We start from the raw sequence: 23,641 nt of genomic DNA, 5'->3' as shown, positions 1-23,641 counted from the left end.
TTTTTAAATTTTAAACTGGGTGCAGTATAACAGCTACGTGAGTGTATACACCTGATGATGGCTGTTTGCCGCCGAAACATGTAGTTTAGAAGAAGGCAAAACGAAACACCCACAATAAATTGTTGCACTTAGGACATAATTTATGTCATATATGATTAAACACATTCAAACAATCTGTTTGCTTCTATGCACTTATGGACTATGCACTTAGTCTCTTTGTATAAATCTTCAAGTGTGTTAGCAAAATGTCAGGGTGTAGAAGTAAGCATGTTGTGTTAAGTATTCGACAGAAACTTGAAATTATCAATCAGTTGGGAAGAAACTGTTGCCTTTCATCACTAATGAAGATGATGAAATCCATGGATTCACTGGATTCAGTGAAAATGATATAGCTATAGAATTGACAAAATTGGCTAACCAAGTTCATGGTGGTGAAGAAGTCAACGAGGAAAATATAAGAGAGTGGTTTGACTTTGACTCGTGTGAGCCAGGCTTCGAAATGTTAAGCAGTGACGAAATCGTAAGTTCAGTGGGGGTGCAGCCAGAAAAGCGGGAAGAAAGTGAGAATGAGGAAAAGGTGGACAGTGCTTCTAATAAGGAAATATCACATGGTGCTGCTTTTAATCATTTGGAATCCTTACTAGACTATCTTGAGAGTGAAGAGAACAGTTTATTAAGTGACAAGCTAATATTAGTTAGGCTTCTTACAGATATCCGTAAAAAGGAAAATACCGTGAAAAAGCAAACGACAATATTAAACTTTTTTAGTGTTAGGTGTGAATATTCGTAAAAAGTGTTGGATGTTGTTGAACACTGATGGAAATGACTAATTCATACTTCAGTGTAATGTAAAAAAGTATTAAATAGGCCATGAGATGATATAAAAATGAGGTTGAATAAATTTAAATACAGGTAGGCCTATAGTATTATGAAGGTACAGTATTACAGTACTACTTTTAATCAATCGTGATTTCCAACCCCACCATCATCCCGGATAATCGAGAGTTGAGTGTAATTGCCTTATAAAAACAGGAAGATTATTAAACACCCTGACACCTATATAATAAACTCCCTTGAGATATAGTGACCGATGGGCTGAAGGTTGATAAAGATTAAAATTATAACCCTGTCTTGTATTTCAGTTGTGTATATCAGATACAAATTGATATGAATCCATGTTATTAACCATAAAAGACAGTAAAGAATAGATACATTGGGATTGAAGAGGGAGAATACCCAAGGTTATGAACAATTGCATACAAGAATCTCTACTACCGATACCCATCATTATTCTGAGTGCCTTCTTCTGCACACGGAACAGTATTTTTATACTGGATGTAATCCACAAATTCTTGATATTATATGACTTAGCAGATGATCTGGGGAAACTGGCATAAACATAACGTAAGAATATGTTTAAAAAGGATTTAAATATGATATTCACATCATTTCCTTCAAAAACCGCACTCCATATCTCAAAGCTGAGTTTATAATTAAAACTGGCTAATGAGAATTTGTCACTGTTTCTTGTTTTGCAGTAGCTTTTGGAAGAAGAGGGTAACATAATATCATGAATAAGGATAGATTGCGCGTCATGATCAGATAAACTGTTAGAAATAGGAGTTACTTTGAAAGCCCCTCACCTTGAGTGTCAATAGCAGACTTGGACAGGTTTTGTATTCTGATAGGGAAGTCAACAGTGCTAAAAAGATTATAAGAATTTAATAAAGAATTGAGTTGACTTTTACTAGAATTATCGGTGAAAAAAATTTATGGTAAAATCACCACATACAATAAATTCTATTTTTGATCTTGTCCATCTTCTGGATAAAATTGGTAAAATTACCCGAAGGAGTCCTGTAGACTGCTAATATATAAATAACCGATAAGTTAGATTGGATTTTGATTGAACATAGTTCAGTGTCGAAGTCAGAGTAATCAGCTTCATTATTTAGGGTAATAAAATTTATAACTATCAATAACAATACTATTCAATTCTATAGAATTTAGATGGTGCTCAGTTAGGCAGATGATGTGTGGGAGATCAGGATATAAAGAGCATAAAATTTCATTGGTTTTATCTCTCAGTCCACATATATTCTGATGGAAAATTTTTAAGGAATGATGGATTGTATATGAATTACTACTTTTATTTAATACAGCAGACTGTGGTAGATCTAAATGAATAGGGTTATAAATAACAGTAGCTGAGTTTAGATCTCCCATAAAAAGTCATTTGTTTTTGTCACAGGTTCCTTTCTAATATGTTTAACTAATGTATTTTCAGCATTTTCAACAAAGATAGGTGGAAAGGGTTGATTTTCAGAAGAACTTATTATTCGAGGTTGAGTTTCATGAAGCCAAGTTCTATAGTATTAGTACTAGGATTTTTTTTTATTAGAGAAGATTACTTCAATGCTAAACGGAATGATAACATTTCTTTACCCAGACTATTCAGATGTCCGTATTTGGTACACAAGTGCCTTGTGGGGTTTTCATGTTCAGTTGTTACTTCAATGAAAACCCACTTCTTCGGAACAGTTTGTAGGTCCTCATAAGGACCGTTGGTTGCTGAGATGCTTGGCCAGTGAAGTAGCGCAGCGCGAGCCGGTAGGAGGGGATGTTGGTTGCGGTGTGTTGAGGGGGCTGAGTCAGTTGACTGGCTGCAGTGCGGCCGTTACTGGAGGTTGCTTGGTTGCTGGAAAAGGGTTTGCATGCCGAGCGCGATCGCAGGAGTGGAGAGGCGGTAGCTACGCCAGTTGCCCGGTGTGTTGGGCATGACTACCGGCGAATCGAGGCGGCCGTGTTGACTGGTGAGTCGGGGGTGTGACCGCTGGACAACCAAGGCAGTCATGCCTGGCGCAGTGAAATGCCGATGCCTCCAAAGACCGAGCGCTGGCGATGAAGCGTGCTGTTTTGTAGACTGCTGATTGTAGACTGATCGTTGACTGATGACTTGCAAAGTCAAAGTTAAAGTCATGTTACAACTGATGGTCAGTCAGTCTGTCTGTCTTGGTGTTGAGCCCAGCTGGGGCTCATGACCAGATGTTTTCTTCTTTGTGAAAGTTGCTGTCCTGTCCATTTCGGGCACCCTCTCTGACGAGAGGTTGGGTCTGTCATTTTGATGACTTGCAAGCTTGTGCTCCGCCTTTTATACAATGCGTGATGGCGGAGCGAAAATTTCCTGAGCGCTAGTTGGCTAGCGCGCGTAATGATGTGGCTACGGGCTAGCAGAAAGCGCTGTATAAATGCGAAGTAACATAGAGTTCGTCGAGTGATTAGGTTAACGTTGAGATCGATTGAAAAATAATCGATTAAGGGCTCCTCACAGAGCGATCAGTGTGAGGAGATTGGTTGCGTACGTCTGGAGTGAGATTCAGAGTGTACGTTGTTGATCCATCCATCCATCCATCGAAGTTATGAGATCAGAGAGATTGTCTGCTTGACGATTCGTCTGGACTCGGTTGTTGAAAATTTTGCCCAGGTGGTGGAAGTTTGGCAGGAGTGAGATTAGTTCGAGAGACGCTTAGGGAAGGAGTTTTTGAGTGGTCTCACGTGACCATTATCTTGAGTGTGTTCGTCTGCAGCCACCTAGTTGACTATTCTGCCACCAGTGCATAGTGCGTGGTTAGTGCATCGGAGGCCGTGGCCGTCCCGTCTGCAACGGATGAAATGACGGAGCCGACATCTGGTGAAACGCGGTGGAATGCAATCGTGGCTTCCTTTGACACGAACCACGTAAAATTAAGAAACAGTAATCCTGACTGCCAGGAAGATATCGACTTACTGGGGAAAGGATTGCAAACTATAGGGCAGCTTATCCGTACATCACCCTCAATAAACGGAAACGGCGCAGTATGGAATAAGGCCGAGAGGACAGTGCTCTGTAAGCACCGCGATGGCAAGGCGCTCTTTACGGCCATGCTGCGCCTCTATGCTGCCATCCACAGTGAGATGCGAGAGTCTCTCATGCTAGAAGAAAAAGATTCAGCCGAGGAATTTCACGAGCAAAGGAGACGGAAGCGAAACTCCTCAGGAGAACAAACTAAAAAACCGAAGCCATCACCTAGCCCCAGGGATCCTATAATAAAATTCAAGAATGAAGTAGAAACAAAGAACTGTTTGCGCCCCTGAGGACGTCAGGGATGGACGTGAAAGAGTCAACCAACAAGTCGGGAGAGCAGCAACCATCGGACAAGCCAGGTAGGCCGCCTCCAATTGTACTAACCTCCACGACAAACCATGCAGTTGCAGAGGAAGGTCAAAGAACTAGTCACGGACAATTTTGAGTTCCGCAACACCAGGAGCGGGACCAGAATTGTCACGAAGGAAATGGCGGACTTCTGAGCCATCAAAAATTTCCTAGAAAGTACCAATCTATCGTACTATACATTCCTTCCTAAGTCTGAGAAACCAATCAAAGCAGTTATCCGTCACCTTGCACACAACACTCCAGCGGAAGATATCTCTGATGGTCTGGTGAGCCTGGGGTTTGACGTCATTAGCGTCAAACAAATGACCAGTCGTCGGACTCCTCCAGAAGGAACAGATAACATTTACCTTCCCTTGTTCCTTATTACACTTCCTAGAACAGAGAAGTCCCAAGAAGTCTTCCGACTGACCAACCTCTGCCACATTGCCATCAAGGTAGAGGCGTACAGAGCACAGAGCGGGCTCACACAATGCTACAACTGCCAGCAGTTCGGCCACGTTTGGGCTAACTGCAAACAGCCCCCACGTTGTTTGTGTTGCGGAGGTGGCCACTTACACAAGCAGTGCCCAGAGAAGGAGAACTCTGCCTCCACCCCAGTATGCTGCAATTGCCGGTTGACGGAGGGAGAAAAGCCTCATCCCCTTTCATCCTTGTCACCTCTTATTATTGGCGTAGAGTGGGCGTGCAGGGTCTGACCCGCCTCTACCTATCGTCTGTCATCTCTATGGTGGGAAATACCCCCTTACATATTGTCATAGCTCCCTCCTGGCAACTTTTCATATAATCTGCAGGTAGCAACATATAACTCCTCCTATCGGATGATACTGCTAACCTCTCGGTCCCTGTTTGAATTCTGCTGAATTATCCTATATGGGGCTCAAACGTTGGTAACGCCACTGTTACCCTCATTACGTCTTAAGGGGGGCGTTGATATCAAGGCTACTAAACGCTGCCTGCGTGGCAAGTGACCCTACTATCCCAGTTCATTTCTGATCCGTCACCCTTTTCTGTCGCTGCCTTTGGCTGCTGCTGCTGCTGCCTGTGTCAGTTCTGTCCTCTCTTGGGCCAGGATTGCTCGGGATTGGTAGTGGAAAGGTGATTATGGAGGGGTGAATCACAATCCCGGTACATCCTACTCTAACTACCCTGTCTATTTACACTCTTATTTACAATATTTACAATATTAACAAGGCCGACTTTCAGTCGGGACTACTTTGTGTCTTTACTTCATGCTACGATTCCTCATGTTCTCCCCTTCTGGGGTGTAAGCATTGAGCCTCTCTCTCTCTCTCTCTGTTTCGACTAATGAGGATATGCAATTATTCAGCGTTCAACGTGAACGTTTTTCCTGTCTCCATTTCCTACTACTCAATACATACTACTACACTATCCTATCGTAAATTTTCACCCTTAAAATAATTTACCCCTAGTTATACGTTTTGAAAGCCCACATACTATATTTATCACAAAAATCATTAGTCGTAACTATAACGCAAATGTGCGTGGTCTACACACTACTAGTAATCCTAACACATACACTATAACGACAGCCATATTGCCGGACTAGCATCCTAGGCAATTACTTGTTACACGATTTCTATTATTCTCCCCTAAGAGCTAGCCGGGCACACTGGAGTTTGCTTTCAACATTTTACCACAACACTTTTATCAACAATAATATTTAACAACATGGCTTAGATGAGTAAACGTGACTTACTTCGCATAAGAGACGCAGGCCAACTTCCACCACTCGTAAGACCCATATTGAATAGAGCCTCCGGCTGACAACTGAATATTATGTTTGAGATCAGATCCCTAAGTGTCCTGAATTCAGTAATTTATATCTTTAACTTGCTGACTCTGCGGTTGACGAAAGAGGGAGGTTAACTCCTCCTTTCGTCCTCAATCTCCGGTTGGGGGTCTCCATTGGCTAACTTTCGGCTGTGGGTGGGCCCGTGGTCCTCTTTGCTGCTTATTTAATAATATTATCTTTACTCCAGAGTCCCTGGAACGCGACTTGCAGAAGTGCTATTGCGCATTCTGCTAACTCAGGCATTCTTAACCTAGATTGCCTGTCCAGGTGTTGACATACTAATGTAATTGCTGTAAAACGTTTGTCGCAAGTCTTGGAACATTTAAGCAATGCCTTTTTGACTTCTAGTCTCAAATTGCGCCGCAACAAAGAACTTAGGCTGGAGTAAGGGGAAGTGGAAGGTTGAATAATCCCTTCGTCGAGCATAAGACGAATATGCTGACGCAATATCTCCGTTTTTGGGAACATGAGCCGGTAGGGAGGAATCTTGACAGGGGATGGATCAAGCAACTCGATGTCATATTGCAAGAGTGTAGTGATCCCCAATCTTGGGGTTAAGACGTCAGGAAAGTTGTCGATGAGGGAGCACAGGAGGGTACAGTAATTGTCCTTCAAATGAGACAGATCCGGGTTAGTCGGCGTGGCCGCGCACACCCACGACTTATCGTCGGGAGAACATCGCCCCAGTAAATGCAACCTGTTAGTAGGATCGAATGTAAGAAACGCATGCCCCTCCTGAACATCAATTATAAAACCCGTCTTCCCTAAAAAAAATCAGAACCCAAAACGACGGGCTTAATCAAACCGGGAACTACAAAAATTGGACTTTTCATGTATAACGATCAATCCTGATCTTACACTTGACTGCAGTATGAACTGGGCAAGTCTGAGCAGACGCGGTGACACACTTCACTCTCACAGGACAGGTGTGCAGAGAAGGGGTTATAGGCAACGTCGGACATCAAAAAACGAACAGCCTCAGAGTCTAAGAGAGCACAAACGGGTCCAAAAGCTAGCTCCACCTGAATACAGGGCAAGCTGTATTTAGAACACCCTGTATTAGTTAATTATGCAAGTTGGAGATACTGTGACTGAAAAATGGTGGAACTTCGAGGTGAGCGATTCCAAGGAGGAGGGGCTGGGTTACCTGCTAGCCAAAGAGTATTTGATTGAAGTGGAGCACGCTCAGTAACTGAGGTGGGTAACTGGACAAAAAAAGTCCTTCCGAGTGTGACCGGGTTTATTGCAACGATAACTGACGTACCTTGAACGGGCCGAAATAGGCGCAGCGGACACGTGCCGATCGGAAGATGAGGTCGGGTTCGATGGAGTCTCCGTTTCGGAGGTATGACTCCAGTCATTACGCAGAATATTGTCTGCATATATGCACATTTTATGTAATTCTGCAAAGGTTGTCGGGGTATCGCAGAACGCTAGGCGATTCCGCTCCAGAGGATGGAGTCCGTCAAGAATATTCCTGACTAACACAGCCTAACAGCGGCCATTTCCTTGATGTCCGTTATGTATATGGATAGGGAGTCATTGGCCCTCTGTGCTCTCAAATACTCTGAATTTAGTAACGGCAACATGGAGCGTTGGGGAATAAGAAAGAAAGTATGCTCTCGTATGCGTGGAGCGTATCTCCGCGGCCTATGGCTTCGATAGTCTTGGATGCCAGTGCACCTTTAGCGAAAATATAAAATACCTGCAGCAAGTGACCCGGGGAACTTGGAAAACCATCAGTCTCTCGCGAATCCGCACTAAAACGGGCAATAATTTTATGAGATTGCCCAGATGCAACTCATCTGTGGGGGAAATGCCCTCAAACATGCGCTGCACGGATTAGGCAGCTTGGCGAAAGCAAAGGTGGGATTAACCATAACCGGCTGGTAAAGGGGACTCCTGGGGCAAGTAAATTGGTCTACATTGGTTCACCGTCACTCTGACTCGAGCCGTCAACAAGCCTACTGGTGGGGTTCAAAGGCTCCTTATCCACACGTCCAGGAAAGTGAAAAGTCGCTTCGAGCCTACCTTGATCGTCTTGAGGTGTGTTAGTTCTTCAGATGGGCCAGGGCCCGGTGCCGCACGCTCGTCGCGCTGGAGACTGATGTTGACATCGGCTAAGAGGCCGTCCAATTGTTCATGCAGTGTTTGGGCAGAAACCTCGAACTCTGGAACACTTCCCCCAAATTGCAGGAGATATCGGAGACGAGTAGCAAGGTGGACGAGTCGATGTAGATAGCAAGGGAAATCAAGGGTAATGCGGGAGCTGTCGGTGTTCTCCACCAGTTCCCTGATCTGGAGCAGTTGCTCTCAATACAAGGAAATGGTGGCTGCTGGATCCTTCAGACATTTCATACAGCTCAGGAGCTCGACGTTTTCCTCCACATTCCGGGAGGTCCTGAGTAGTGATCTGAGTGCGGCGACATTCAACCGTTCCGTCGAAATCCCCCGAGCTGCCAGCTCATATTGCAGCTCGTCCTTGTGTAGGTACTCGGGCAATAGAGGCTCAGACGTCATGATCAACACCAAACAGAATAAAAACAGTCAAAACGTCCCAACAAGCAAACCAAAGCACAAATACCCAAACACGCTCTGCTACCACTGTTTGGAATGTACCAAGGCCCAGGACCTAAAAGTGATTTGGGGTAAAAAAAAATTTAAACAATACACACACCAAATAAATATAATAATGTAATTGGTCGAGTGAAGGAACAATACAGGCTGCTCCAGATGAGAACGAAACTGCGTAAAACGGTGCACCAACTCCGCCGTTAACTTAGCAAACCTAAAAATGTTCAAGAGATAATTTGGAACGGGACGAGGACCACACCCTTCCACGGCGTGCAGCAGAATCCCCCTCCGCTTTTCAGCCAACCCTACTAGTCCCTGGTGAAAGGGTGAAGGGCGCAGGCGTAGGGCAGGAGGAGAGAGGGAAACGGACTGAAAAAGACTCCCTAGTTAAGGGACATGGGAGTAGTTTCTGACGTTAGTGAATGAAATCTATAAGACCTTAAACAGCAAAACTTAATAGGAGGCATTTTTTTGACCTCGAAACGGACTTCGATTGTGTTAATCATGAGGTTCTGTTGTCGAAATTGGAGTACTATGGGATAACAGCTAAGGCTAAACTATGGTTTGAATCGTATTTCAGAAATAGATATCAAAGTGTTTTAATTACAAACATAAAACTTAATCTCAATGTATTTTTACATGGGGAAAAATTAGACATGGTGTCCCGCAAGGTTCGATTCTGGGCCCATTGTTATTTCTCATTTTTATAAACGATTTACCCAAAACTATAAATGATAAAACTGTACCTATATTATTTGCAGACGATACTACTTTCTTGGTTAAAAGTCCAAACTATGATGATCTCTGTGTATATATAAACAATGCTTTTCACAGTAAAAATGAATGGTTTAAAGTAAACAAACTTTTAATAAATTTTAACAAAACCGACTACATTCAATTTACAGCTAGAAATAATAATAATAATAATAAATCTATGTAAATAAAAATGTATATGTTCGTTTGTTCAAAATCATAATTCCCCGAAAGTTCTTCACCGATTGCTTTGAAATTTTGATACAACGTTGCATTCGAATACCCGCGTGTTTTCATATACCTATTATATAGATGTCACACCTGTGACAGGTAAAAACATGCTTCTTTTGAAAAACAGCGCCATCTGTTGGACGTAAAAGCAACACACGCCCTACTAATATATTTTACGATTCCATTTCAGTGTTTCCGATTGCACTGTTAGATTGGATTTTCATAGATTTCGATTTATTTTCATTTAGATTTAATTATTTCGTGTGACATTGCGTTATTGAGCTATGTCGTTTATCATAGCGTTCATTTCGTTAGTACAGTTAAATTTTTTCTTCTTTCATTTTATTCATTTTGTTTTCTTAACTGTTTTCCTTATTTTTCAGTGCAATTGGCGGTGGAATTGAGCTGTGTCGATTGATCTGCGTTTGAATTGAAATATTTCGTTAGTATTTTTTTGTTTCTTCTTTGTTTTCCAGTTCGTGTTCTTTCCTTTTTATTGTTTTGCAATTTTATATGTTTTTGTTATAACTTTCTTTCTTCTTCAGTGCAATCGATCTGCTTTAGTTCATCCAAATAATGCTCGCAGAACATCGAACTAAGGTTGTCGTACTCGCGCAGCGGAAGCAGTGCGACGAGTAATTGCAAATGAAACTGGGGAAGACCGGGCATCAGCGAACGAGCGAAACAGGCAAAGAATGGCTCAAATACGCGCTGAGGAAGCAGCAGAGCGACGTGCAGCCAAATTTGAGGATGCTTGGTTGCGAGCACGGCGATAGCGTTCTGCAGTTTCAGATCTGCTTCGTTCTCAACAGAATGAACGCGACAGGCTGAGATTGGCTAAAAGACGTCAACGAGAAACAGCAGATCAGCGTCAAACACGACTCCGTGCTCAGCAATCACGCGATTACAATCGCCTTGCATTCCGGTACCGCCCAGCTGAAGATTACAGTTTGAGCCGGTATGTTCTCATCGGCACTATGACTGAAGTGTGACCGTATTGCAAGGCTCTGAAATTTAATGGAGAAATGAAAGGAATGTGTTGCGCCGCGGGAGAAATTAAACTGCCTCAATTTGGAGAACCGCATAGTCATTAAAAATTTTTGCTTGCCGGGTTTACCGCCGAATCAAAGCATTTCCTATCTAACATCAAGAAATATAACTCATGCTTCCAAATAACGTCGTTCGGCGCAGAAATTGTAACAGCTCAATTCATGCCAACTTTCAAAGCGAAGGGACAAATTTGTCATAAAGCCGGCTCCCTGCTTCCGTTTCCAGATGGTCAACATAAATTCCTACAAATGTATTTCATCGGCAATGGCAATGATGAATTGAATGCACGCTGCGGAATTTCTACCGGCATAAAAAGGTCCATCGTTTCCCAACTGCAAGAGCTTCTTCACGAAAAAAACGATTTAGTGCGTTTGTTCAAAACAGCAATTGACATGATGCCATCTCATACACGCAAGATTGTTATTCATGGTGAGAAAACGCCTGCTGGACAACATGTGCAAAGATTCAATGCTCCAACTATAGACGAAGTGGCAATTGTTATAGTCGGAGATCAGTTCCAACCTGGAGATACTGTTCTTCATCGGAGAAACGATCAATTGACAAAGGTTGCAGAAACTCATCGATGCTACGATGCCCTGTAACATCCAATCATTTTTTGGGATGGTGCCGATGGATATCACTTCAACGTTAAGATGATAAATCCAGTCAGTGGCGAAGAAACAAATATGAAATGCAGCGCAATGAAATATTATTCATACCGATTAATGATTCGAGAGAATGATGACAATCACATTTTGAAATGCCGTCAATTGTTTCACCAATACATCGTAGATATGTATGCAAATATCGAAACAGAACGTTTGATATTCATCCGTTTGAATCAGACCAAACTTCGCTCTGAAGAATACGTTCATTTGCGAGATGCAGTTGTAAATGACGGTAATACAACTAACGTTGGAATACTAACCATTTTGCCATCTTCATATACAGGCAGTCCACGTCATATGCATGAGTACGCTCAAGATGCAATTGCGTATGTTCGTCGCTACGGGCGTCCAGACCTATTCATTACATTCACATGCAATCCACTTTGGGACGATATACAACAGCTCTTACTTCCTGGGCAATGTCCGGTGGATAGGCAAAAAGGCATTTACAATCAAATAATGCAAATTGTCAATAACGGGGTTGCAGAAATCTCCTTCTTAGATGCGCCAGGAGGAACTGGTGAAACGTTCCTATTTATATTGTTTCTGGCAGCAATTCAATCCCAAAATGACATAACCTTAGCTCTTGCGTCTTCCGGAATAGCTGCGACATTGCTACCAGGTGCAAGAACTGCTCATTCCGCTTTGAAATTGCCATTGAACATGTAATTCATTGAAACTCCCACGTGCAACATTTCCAAAGCAACTGGCATGGGAATGGTATTACAGAATGCAAACTTATTGTTTGGGATGAATGCACAATGGCGCACACAAAATCGCTCTAGGTTCTTCATTGATCATTGCAAGATTTGCGTTGAAACATTGGACCATTTGGGAATAGCATTAATAAAGCTTGCAGGAGATTTCAGGCAAACATGACCTGTAATTCCTCCATCGACACCAGTGCATGAAATAAATGCGACACGTAAAGACGTTAAAATTAACTACAAATATGCGTGTAGAGCTACAAAACGATCGATGAGCTGAGATATTCTCACATCAATTGCTGGAAATTGGGAACGAAAAGGTGCCGGTTGATCTGACCTCAGAACGAATTTCATTGCCTCATAACTTCTGCAATTTAGTGACGTCAAAAGAAGAATTGGTTGAAGAAGTATTTCCCAATATTCAAACCAATTATAAGAATCACGATTGGCTGAGTGAACGAGCTATTCTTGTGGCCAAGAGCAAATATGTCTACGAACTTAACAATATCATTCAGTGTAACATTCAATGCGAGGCAGTCACATACAAGTCCGTCGACACTGTTCTGGAAGCAGATGAAGCGGTTAATTATCCAACAGAATTTTTGAATTCATTCGATCTGCCAGGGATGCCACCGCACGTACTGCAATTGAAAATAGGTGTGACAATTATCATGTTCCGAAATATCAACCAGCCAAAGCTTTGCAACGGCACGCTGCATGCAGTAAAAAAATTATTAATCAACGTCGTAGAAGCAACAATCTTGACAGGACCTTTCAAAGGTGAAGATGTCCTCATTCCTCGCATTCCCATTATTCCAACGGATGTGCCTGTGGTAACATCCAGAGTCGGAGTCAGAGTTACGTTGCAAATGACGGTCAGTCAGTCTGTCTGTCTTGTTGTCGATCCACAGCTGGGGCTCATGACCAGATATTTCTTTTGAATGAAAGTTACACTCTTGTCTATGTGTAGCGCCCTCCCTGACGAGAGTTTTGGTCTCTTATTTGTCAGTCAGCCTGTATTAATAAGTCCAATGTGTGTATTTACATATATTTACATATACACACTTATTTCTTATTTCATTGTACAATATATACAAGGCCTCAGTTAGTCCGGGCAAGGATCAGCAGATTATGACCATTTTTATATATCTTTTTCCTAGTATTATTAGCTACCACGGCAGTCTAGTCACTTGAACGGTCGTATGTCTGACCGCCGCCAAGTTTAAGCCTCTTACACTTTCTATGGTGGGCTTCGCTTTGTCCGATGTTGCGAACATTCTCATTCTCATGATTTTGTATGACTTCTGCTTGTTGCCTGCATACTTTTGTTATATAGTAATATACATACGGGATTTTGAATGCCGCGTGCAAATCGCGGACCGGTGTGCGCCTTGGAAAACTGCCAATCTTGCGGAGAACCTTGTTTTTAAGTCATTACGGATCTAATAAGAATTTTATGGAGTGTTAGTTTAATGTTAGCGCTCAATCGCTTACTTTTGGATAGGGAATATACTCTAATGAATGTTCTGAAGGCCTTTGCTTCGAACATTTCTATGTGTAATCTCCATGTCACTCTCTTATCGAAGATTACACCTAGATATTTTGCACTATTTACAAATGGAATATTTCTTCCATTTAGAGTAAGACAAGACTCAGGCGGCCGACGACCAGGAGAGAAGTAGACCCCCCGAGTCTTATCTTCATTAATTTTTATATTCCAGCACTCATACCAGGTCTCCATTGAGCTGAGACCGCGCTGGAGTTTTCTAACAATAAAATCCTTCTTGCGATCTATGGCAATAGACAGGTGTCGTTCGCAAAGAGGGCCAGGTGAACACCATGTGTTTGGGGGGCATCATTAATATACAAGTTGAAAAGAGTAGGAGAAAGGACAGAACTTTGTGGCACCCCTGCTTGCATTTCCCTTGGCGTTGACATTTCGCCTTCAACTGAGACCATGAATTTACGTTTAGANCGGTTTAGGTAAAGTTATTATTTTTGCTTCCTTCCAAGTATTTTGAAAGTGAGATAGCCGAAAACAGTGATTGAATAAGTGAGTTAGGTGAACCAATGATCGCCTTGGAAGGTGCCTGAGGCATTCTTTTTGGATGCCGTCAATTCCACATGCCTTTTTTAATTTCAGGGAATTTATTAATTTCTGAACGTCACATGGTCTAATCCTTAGAGGGGGGTTTTCATCCACGGCTTCCAGCAGAGCTTGAACTCTAGCCTCCACCTGCTCTACCTGGTTTTCGTCGCACAGGTCATGTGTCGTGAACTGAATTTCCAAAGAGTCGGCAATTCCGTTGGCTTTTCAAAAGGATAAGATTTAAGGCCAGAAGAACCGTGAATAGCAGTTGGTGCCCTTGGACCGTCTCTCTGAAGGAGAGATTTCGCAATGGGCCAAATACACTGAGGTGTGACTTCATCGTTACTCTTTTTTGTTTCCCACCGTTCAAGTTCCTCTTTTCGGCACATTCGCCTGATTGGTTTGGTGACCAAATTCACTGCCGTTTTACACGCTGGATCCCTGGCTTCTTGCCGCAGTTTTCGTAGCCTTAGTTTATATTTTATCAAATGACCTAGACCAGGGAGATCGCTGTTTATGTCCGACAGTGTAATTTTACTTGTCGACAGCCTATATGCCGAAGCAATAGAGACTGCAAAGTAGCGTGCCGCTTTATCGGCTTCTACTCCCGAATTGATTTCTAATGTAGGTGATATTAATTCAGAAGTGAGGCTTTGAACCCGATCCGAATCTGTAAATTTTTTAATGATTTCCGAAATATTCCTAATTTTAACGTGATCCAGTATGTGGAATACTATTGCTAGGTGATCTGAGTCCAAAATATCAGAGACGACGACATCTGACGTTCTACTATTTTTGTGAACCACAAAGTCTAATACGTCACCATTTCCCGCAGGGGAATAATGAATGGGGCACTGTTGTGCTGAGATTTCGAAATCGCCAGTATCAAATGAATCCATGAGATTCAAGCCTGAGGGGTTTGAAACTCTGCTATTCGAAAAGGGGATCTTAGCATTCAAATCACCTGCCAAAATAGACTTTCATCTGAAGCTAAGAGCTCAGTAATGTCAGCATCACTCCAGGTTCTGCCTGGAGATTTATAAACAGCTGCAAGCAGCACTTCGCTATTACCAACTGGTATGCAGACCCCTGTCGCTTCTACTGAAACAAGGGGTGGTAGCTCTACATGGTTGTGGGGAATGCCTTTCTTACTGCAGTTCCGCCTTTTCTGCCCGAGTGGCGGTCGATTCTATAGAAGTGGTAATTTGGAATAAAGAACCTCTCATGAGGTTTCAGATGTGTCTCTGAATTCAAAGCCACATCTACGTGTAGGTCTTTCAGCTGTTTAGTGAGCTCATAGCGCTGCCTCCCAATGCCATTCGCATTAAATGCTATGACTTTGAGGGGCCTATGAACTCTAGTGGCCATTCTCTTTCATAAGGTTTAGAACAATTTTGGTAATGGCCATTATTTTGTTCTCCTCGGACACTGCACCACTGACCTCTGTCATAATCTGCTGTACTACAGTCACTACTCTCAACATATTGTCGAGAGATGGACTTTTTACATGAGTAGCCTGAGTTGATTGACCTGTTTTTTGTTCCTGTACAAGGACCGAGACACTCGGTTTCGTGGCTTCTTGTGGGACTGCCACTGGAACTTGGACAGTCTGAGGTCGCTGCTCCTGCGATGTGCTGCCATGGCGCGCCACAGTGAAGGAGACTCCAGGGGTAACGATATTTGAGGAGAACACCCTTCACATCGTAGTTTTGGGTGCTCTCTGCGATTTCCTCCTCTGCAGTTCCTCCCTCGCGTGTCTGCAGTCCCAATAGTTGGCGGGATGGGGCTTCCTCTCCTTCCTTCAATTCGCAATTGCAGCAAGCTGGAGTGGAGGCAGCGTTCTCCATCTCAGGACACTTTTTGTGCAGGTGGCCACCTCCGCAACACATGCAACGGGGAGGTTGATTGCAATTGGCCCAGACGTGGACATACTGTTTGCAGTTGTGACATTGCGTAAGGCCACTCTGTTCTCTGTATGCCTCCACCCGAATGGAAATATGGCAAAGGCTTTGAAGATGGAAAATTTCTTGTGATTTTGCCGTCCGGGGTAGGGTGATAAGGAAGAGCGGATGGTTTCTTGCTATCCTTTCGTCTGAAGGCGACCCGCGGGTGGTTGTCATCTGTTTCACGCTGACCACATCAAATCCTAGCGTCACCAATCCATCAGATATATCCTCCGCAGGGGTATTGTGATGGAGGTGACGGATTACGGCCTTTATGGGTTTTAGGGACTTGGAAAGAAGGTAAAATAGGAAAGTTTGTTGTTGGATAGATGGGACTTGACGGCTACGAAATCCGCCATGCTTTTGGTGAGGACTCTGGTCCCGTTTTGGTACTGCGGAACTCAAAGTCGCATTTGACCACAATTTTCAGTTGCTTCTGCAATTGAATGAGGTTCACTATGGAAGTGAGAATTATTGAGGGGGGGGCTGCCTGCTTTACCTGAGGTTTCCTCCTCCAGCGTAGTGGCTTCTGCACCAGAAGTTTCTGTTTCCATCGTTGCATCCCTGAGGGGGGCGAAGTAGTTTTTGGTGGCAACCTCTGTTTTGGGATTCCTTTTGAAGGCTGCCGTTGTTTTCTTAGGAGTCGGTGCGGATTCAGCGGTCCTTTGTCGTTTCCTCCTCCGGACTTCTTTGAAGCCTTCCTCCCGGGCTGGATTAATTGTGCCTGATGCGCTTGCCTTTACTAGGGACTTCAGCTCGTCCAGCGCAACTGTATAATTTCCATAGAGGGCACTGAACAGCGTCTTGCCGGAGAGGGCCTTGCAGTAATTAATCATATTTTCGTCGGCGGCGCTGACTATTGCCGCCCATTCTGCACTTTCTCCAATCGCAGCAGTTGTGAAGCCGACCACGTCCTCAATGCTGCACAGGATGTCGAATAAGCACCTGTATTGTGTTTCGGCATCGGGGTATTGCTTAATAATTTCTTTAAATTCGGCCTGTAGAGCGGCACGTTTTTGGGCCCAGAATGCCTGGTACTCCGGCACAGGGACGCCAGCCATCTCTGGCTCGGCACTTATAGATTCAAAAACCCAGCCGAGTACTGACGTATTAGACTAGAAGATAGTAAGACACAACTCACTGCCCGCACTGAATCCACAAGCAATGTTGCCCAAGACACAACAAGAATTCACAGTCCAAATTTCTCATCCAATATCGAGTTCTGTCGAACAGACACATTCTTACTCATCGACCTTACTCCTTACTGAATGGTCAATCCGACGTTCCAAGCCTCCTGACTCTGATGATAATCCAACTGATCGATATCACCCCTGTCACCTGTCAAAATTTTCCTCAATCAAATTGCGTCCAACGTTCACATTTATACAGCGCTTGCTGCTAGCCCACATCCACATCATTACGCCCGCTAACCAATCAGCGCTCAGCAAATTTTCGCTCCGCCATCACGCTTTGTATAAAAGCCGGAGTGCAAGCTCGCAAGTCATCAGACTTTGGCATATAGTGTGCGTTTTGTAATTTGAGACAGGACTGAATGCCGACTGAAAATTGTCTGTTTGACATCATCAAAGCGACACTTCATCGCCAGTTTCGGGGTTGCAGCGATAATGATTAGTGTGCTGTAGGATCGAGCAGATCGACTGGAAGTCAAGTGGTTGTTAGCAGTGTATCATTGAGATCGGACAGGTCTGGTTTGAAAAAGGAGAGATTGGTTGACCCAGTGACGGAATTTTTCAATTCATTCTTTGTCAAGTCAGGAGTACAGCTACGTGTTAGGAGGTCGGATTGATCATTGGGCAACATTGCTTGTGGATTCAGTGCGGGCAGTGAGTTGTGTCTTACTATCTTCTAGTCTAATACGTCAGTACTCGGCTGGGTTTTTGAATCTATAAGTGCCGAGCCAGAGATGGCTGGCGTCCCTGTGCCGGAGTACCAGGCATTCTGGGCCCAAAAACGTGCCGCTCTACAGGCCGAATTTAAAGAAATTATTAAGCAATACCCCGATGCCGAAACACAATACAGGTGCTTATTCGACATCCTGTGCAGCATTGAGGACGTGGTCGGCTTCACAACTGCTGCGATTGGAGAAAGTGCAGAATGGGCGGCAATAGTCAGCGCCGCCGACGAAAATATGATTAATTACTGCAAGGCCCTCTCCGGCAAGACGCCGTTCAGTGCGCTCTATGGAAATTATACAGTTGCGCTGAACGAGCTGAAGTCCCTAGTAAAGGCAAGCGCATCAGGCACAATTAATCCAGCCCGGGAGGAAGGCTTCAAAGAAGTCCGGAGGAGGAAACGACAAAGGACCGCTGAATCCGCACCGACTCCTAAGAAAACAACGGCAGCCTTCAAAAGGAATCCCAAAACAGAGGTTGCCACCAAAAACTACTTCGCCCCCCTCAGGGATGCAACGATGGAAACAGAAACTTCTGGTGCAGAAGCCACTACGCTGGAGGAGGAAACCTCAGGTAAAGAAGGCAGCCCCCCCCTCAATAATTCTCACTTCCATAGTGAACCTCATTCAATTGCAGAAGCAACTGAAAATTGTGGTCAAATGCGACTTTGAGTTCCGCAGTACCAAAACGGGACCAGAGTCCTCACCAAAAGCATGGCGGATTTCGTAGCCGTCAAGTCCCATCTATCCAACAACAAACTTTCCTATTTTACCTTCTTTCCAAGTCCCTAAAACCCATAAAGGCCGTAATCCGTCACCTCCATCACAATACCCCTGCGGAGGATATATCTGATGGATTGGTGACGCTAGGATTTGATGTGGTCAGCGTGAAACAGATGACAACCACCCGCGGGTCGCCTTCAGACGAAAGGATAGCAAGAAACCATCCGCTCTTCCTTATCACCCTACCCCGGACGGCAAAATCGCAAGAAATTTTCCATCTTCAAAGCCTTTGCCATATTTCCATTCGGGTGGAGGCATACAGAGAACAGAGTGGCCTTACGCAATGTCACAACTGCAAACAGTATGTCCACGTCTGGGCCAATTGCAATCAACCTCCACGTTGCATGTGTTGCGGAGGTGGCCACCTGCACAAAAAGTGTCCTGAGATGGAGAACGCTGCCTCCACTCCAGCTTGCTGCAATTGCGAATTGAAGGAAGGAGAGGAAGCCCCATCCCGCCAACTATTGGGACTGCAGACACGCGAGGGAGGAACTGCAGAGGAGGAAATCGCAGAGAGCACCCAAAACTACGATGTGAAGGGTGTTCTCCTCAAATATCGTTACCCCTGGAGTCTCCTTCACTGTGGCGCGCCATGGCAGCACATCGCAGGAGCAGCGACCTCAGACTGTCCAAGTTCCAGTGGCAGTCCCACAAGAAGCCACGAAACCGAGTGTCTCGGTCCTTGTACAGGAACAAAAAACANAGCTCACTAAACAGCTGAAAGACCTACACGTAGATGTGGCTTTGAATTCAGAGACACATCTGAAACCTCATGAGAGGTTCTTTATTCCAAATTACCACTTCTATAGAATCGACCGCCACTCGGGCAGAAAAGGCGGAACTGCAGTAAGAAAGGCATTCCCCACAACCATGTAGAGCTACCACCCCTTGTTTCAGTAGAAGCGACAGGGGTCTGCATACCAGTTGGTAATAGCGAAGTGCTGCTTGCAGCTGTTTATAAATCTCCAGGCAGAACCTGGAGTGATGCTGACATCACTGAGCTCTTAGCTTCAGACGAAAGTCTATTTTGGCAGGTGATTTGAATGCTAAGATCCCCTTTTCGAATAGCAGAGTTTCAAACCCCTCAGGCTTGAATCTCATGGATTCATTTGATATTGGCGATTTCGAAATCTCAGCACCACAGTGCCCCACTCATTATTCCCCTGCGGGAAATGGTGACGTGCTAGACATTGTGGTTCACCGAAATATCAGAGTGTCAGATGTCATGGTCTTTGATATTTTGGACTCAGATCACCTACCAATAGTATTCCACATACTGGATGAAGTTAAAATTAGGAATCTTTCGGAACCCATTGAAAAATTTACAGATTCGGAACGGTTTCAAAGCCTCGCTTCTGAATTAATATCACTAAAACCTTCATGGTTATACATATCTAAAAGTTAAAAGAAAGAATGCCTTTGTTATGTAACCTGCAGTGATGCAAATTCCTCCCACATGATTCTAGCAGTTGTGTTGTGACCCATCGGCGTTTTTCTCATAATCGCATGCTGACAATGTAAACATTTATTATATGCGTGGGAAATCTTGCCCAGAAGAATTGTATTGAATTCAAGCAGTAATTTTTCTCAGGCCTCGCCACAGTTATGTTGATATTAGGCAGGGAATGTTAAGTTTTGCTGGAAGCCAGGATGGCTGAGTTACTAGACTTCTGTCACAGTAGTCAGGAAGTTGGGTTTTTCTTTTCTCTATAGCATTCAGACTGAATCTAGGGCCCACACAACAACCCATTAAGTAGGTACCAGATGGTGAAATGTCTGGGACATGGAACTGATTGGCTCCATCCATTTAGCATCAAGATTAAGAGTGGCTGGAACTGTACCTCCACTACTCATACACCTTCTTGATGTGATGTCTAATTAAGCAGAAGGACAACTACATCATTATCATCACTACCACATTACATGAAGTTTAATTGTTATCTCAGTCCTGTCAGTTGGTAGCCATATTGTTCATTTTGTAATAGGTTACTCTGTAGTAAGTGTTATGGTTCGTATACCCACTTCCAATTCCAAATGGTTATTTACTAATTACTTTCATGTAAATGTGATTTATGGTACCATAAGAACCAGTTTCAGTGTTATGTATTTCACCAGTGTTTGGCCAGAAATGAAGCCCCTAACCTATACAAAGAAGATATGATAATGCCAGTACCACGAGATTCACAAATAGCCAAAATCAAGTCAAAATTTTCTTATATTGTTATTTGAAGTAGGAGTGTATATCATGGTGTGTAAATTTCAGATGTCTTCTGCATTTTTTTTCCTGCATTTGGTTTGGGTTTTAGGCCTTTATGGTATGTCCAATTTTCTTATTATAGATCTCCCAGTGACAGAACATGAATACATCTTCATATATAGATATAGTTGATTGACTTAGATTTTTCTGTGATTAAGATTAGCTCTTTCAAATGGATCCGCCTAAGTAGGACCCCTTCACATCAGGGACAGGCACAGATCAGTGTTTATGAAACATTGCGCTCAGACTTTGTATGTGACAAATTTTATATCCAACCCTACTGGGAAACAACTGGATCTATGAACTGTAATTACAAATAAATAAATTCAGAATACAAGTTGACGGACAAAATCCAGAATCTTAGTGATAGAGATATGTAATTTCTGTCTTCCAGTTTCTCAATCCACTACTCTTTCCTTGAGTAGTTACTTCTCTACAATAAAATTTCATAATTTATCCCTATTTGGGAAGGGAATTCTCATGACCCTGCACTGGTCCAGAAGACGTCACCAACACGGGTGAGACACAGCCACCGCCAACATCGTGCGAGACACAGCCACTGCCAACATCGTGCCCCTCCAGTGCACTCATCTCCTCCTTCCACACGGCACTCATCGGCAGTGAATTCTGCTGGCACCAGCACTGCCTCAGACCTGCATGCTGGCCCATGGCTTTCACCTGCCATTGAGGTAAGTCTGAAAACCGCCATGTTCAAAGTACAGTGTAATGTATGAGAAGGGAATAATTTTAACCCTTCAGTGTTGTAGTTTGTGCATGGCATGCCAGCGGCTTTTGTCACATGTCGCAGAAGTCTGTATCTGGCACGCATTGTTCAGTGCTAAGTTTCAGCCTATTTTGAACTGTTATTTTTCATGTAAAGTAATATTTTGGTGTGTAATTAAAGAGGAGGTTTCAGGCTATCATTTTGTACATTCGTTGTCCCACTTTGAACTTCCCGTGGCAATTGTAATACATTTGAATTTTTTGAAAAAGTTTTTTACTTCAACACTTGGTGTGCTTATTACCATACAAATCTATTCTTGCCTTGAGGAATTCTTATGAACTAAATATGTTATCATCAATACTGTGTGCTGTCCTGAATGCTGATTCAATGAAAAGTAGATTCTTTTGAGGCATATTGTGACCAGTGCTGCTTCTTGATTGGAATTTGTAACCATGAGAAAACATGTGGACAATCTATGACTTTGAGACGTGATGCTGACTCTAAGAAGTGTGTTATGACTGCTATGTAGCGATTCATAAACAGTTCACTATATGAATGGTACTACTGTAATTCCCCTTTGTTCTTTAAATACACACCGTGCAGTCTGGTTTTAGCTGCCAAGGCCAGTCACGAGCAGTGAAGTGGCCAACTGTGTTGTGTTACAACCAGTGGAGGATATTTTACTTTGACCTGAATCAGAACAAAATTTTATTAGATTTGGAATTTGACACTGAAAATGGATGTTTGTGCTTCTCTCGATTCTGTGGTAAATGACAGAATCAAGAGAAGCACGAATGTCCATTGGGAGAATTTTCAAAACTACAAGGGGCAAAAAGAAAATTTCTGAATGGGATGATATGTAGGAATAATACAAGGAAAAGAATAGATCAATTGTTAATCTGAATTCAGTTAATTGAGGGACTCCCTGCGAAATATGCTAATGCTGTAGAATACAAAGGGCTGGGTCGACATTCATCAGAAAAACAGTGCCCGCCTAAGAGAAAGAAATTTTATAAGCAAGATTCCACCAACTGTGAAGAAATCAAGACAACAGAAACGTCAAGTTGTGTCAAAAACTGTGTGATGAGGGATTCTGTGTGGGCTATTTTCATGACTAACACAACCAGCTGAATTTCTAAGATAATACTGTAGTATTATTTTCCTCCTTTTTATAGGCTTACTGTGCCAAAAAATAATTTTAAAACAGCGTGGATCAATACACTGATTCTATATACATTTCTGAACTTAATATGAACATTAGAAAAACAAAACTCCAGTTTTTCCCAATTTATTACATTTTAAGTGAAATGTTACATTTACTGTTTTAAATGTTTAAATATCCCCCATCCCAAGGAGTGAGTAGGAATTAAATGTTCTGCGTCGTTGAATAGCTAAGGTTTTCATGCTGTCATTGCCAGACCAAGATGAAAACCAGTAATCAAAAATGAATTGCAGAATTAAAATTGAAGTCTTCTGGGATGTGCCTCAACATAGTTTACTACGCAGCAGTGGCGTAGCATGACTACCGAAAGCAGGGAAGCAACTTTATATACGTGTATATAAATTTTTTCTACATACCCTATAGTTTCTATCTTCTATTTAAAAGAAAACAGCTAATAGTTTAATACATATTGTATATTTAAGCTAATATATTAAAATAACACATAATTATCAACACAATTTTATAGCCATCAAATGACAGGGTTGTGAACCTGGAATATAATTAATGCTTACTTTATTGTTTATAATTCAGCTCGATTCTTCTGTTTTTCTTGGCAAACAGATCAATAACCTCATCTAGAAAGCTGGGTTTGGACCGTTTGGACTGCAGGCTGTTTAGGAAGGACTTTTCAATGTTCATCAAAGCCAGTGATGACAACCTATCCTGGTTCTGCGAATTTCTAGTAAGCACGCTTAACTGCAA

The 23,641-nt window shown here is 43.0% G+C and overlaps 1 protein-coding gene across 1 annotated transcript; it reads left to right on the top strand.

Moving 5' to 3' along the window:
* Positions 1–4,145: 4,145 nt before the first annotated feature.
* LOC111875213 lies at positions 4,146–15,782 on the top strand. Its single transcript, XM_023871278.1, has 3 exons — positions 4,146–4,203; positions 12,607–12,842; positions 15,651–15,782. The coding sequence occupies exons 1-3, from the start codon at positions 4,146–4,148 to the stop codon at positions 15,780–15,782; spliced, it is 426 nt and encodes a 141-aa protein (XP_023727046.1).
* Positions 15,783–23,641: the final 7,859 nt, after the last annotated feature.

The sequence above is a fragment of the Cryptotermes secundus genome, unplaced genomic scaffold, assembly GCF_002891405.2.
Source record: "Cryptotermes secundus unplaced genomic scaffold, Csec_1.0 scaffold472, whole genome shotgun sequence".
In the NCBI taxonomy this organism is placed as follows: Eukaryota; Metazoa; Arthropoda; class Insecta; order Blattodea; family Kalotermitidae; genus Cryptotermes; species Cryptotermes secundus.
The sequence above is the reverse complement of the archived record's forward strand: the minus strand, read 5'-3'. Positions and strand labels throughout refer to the sequence as shown.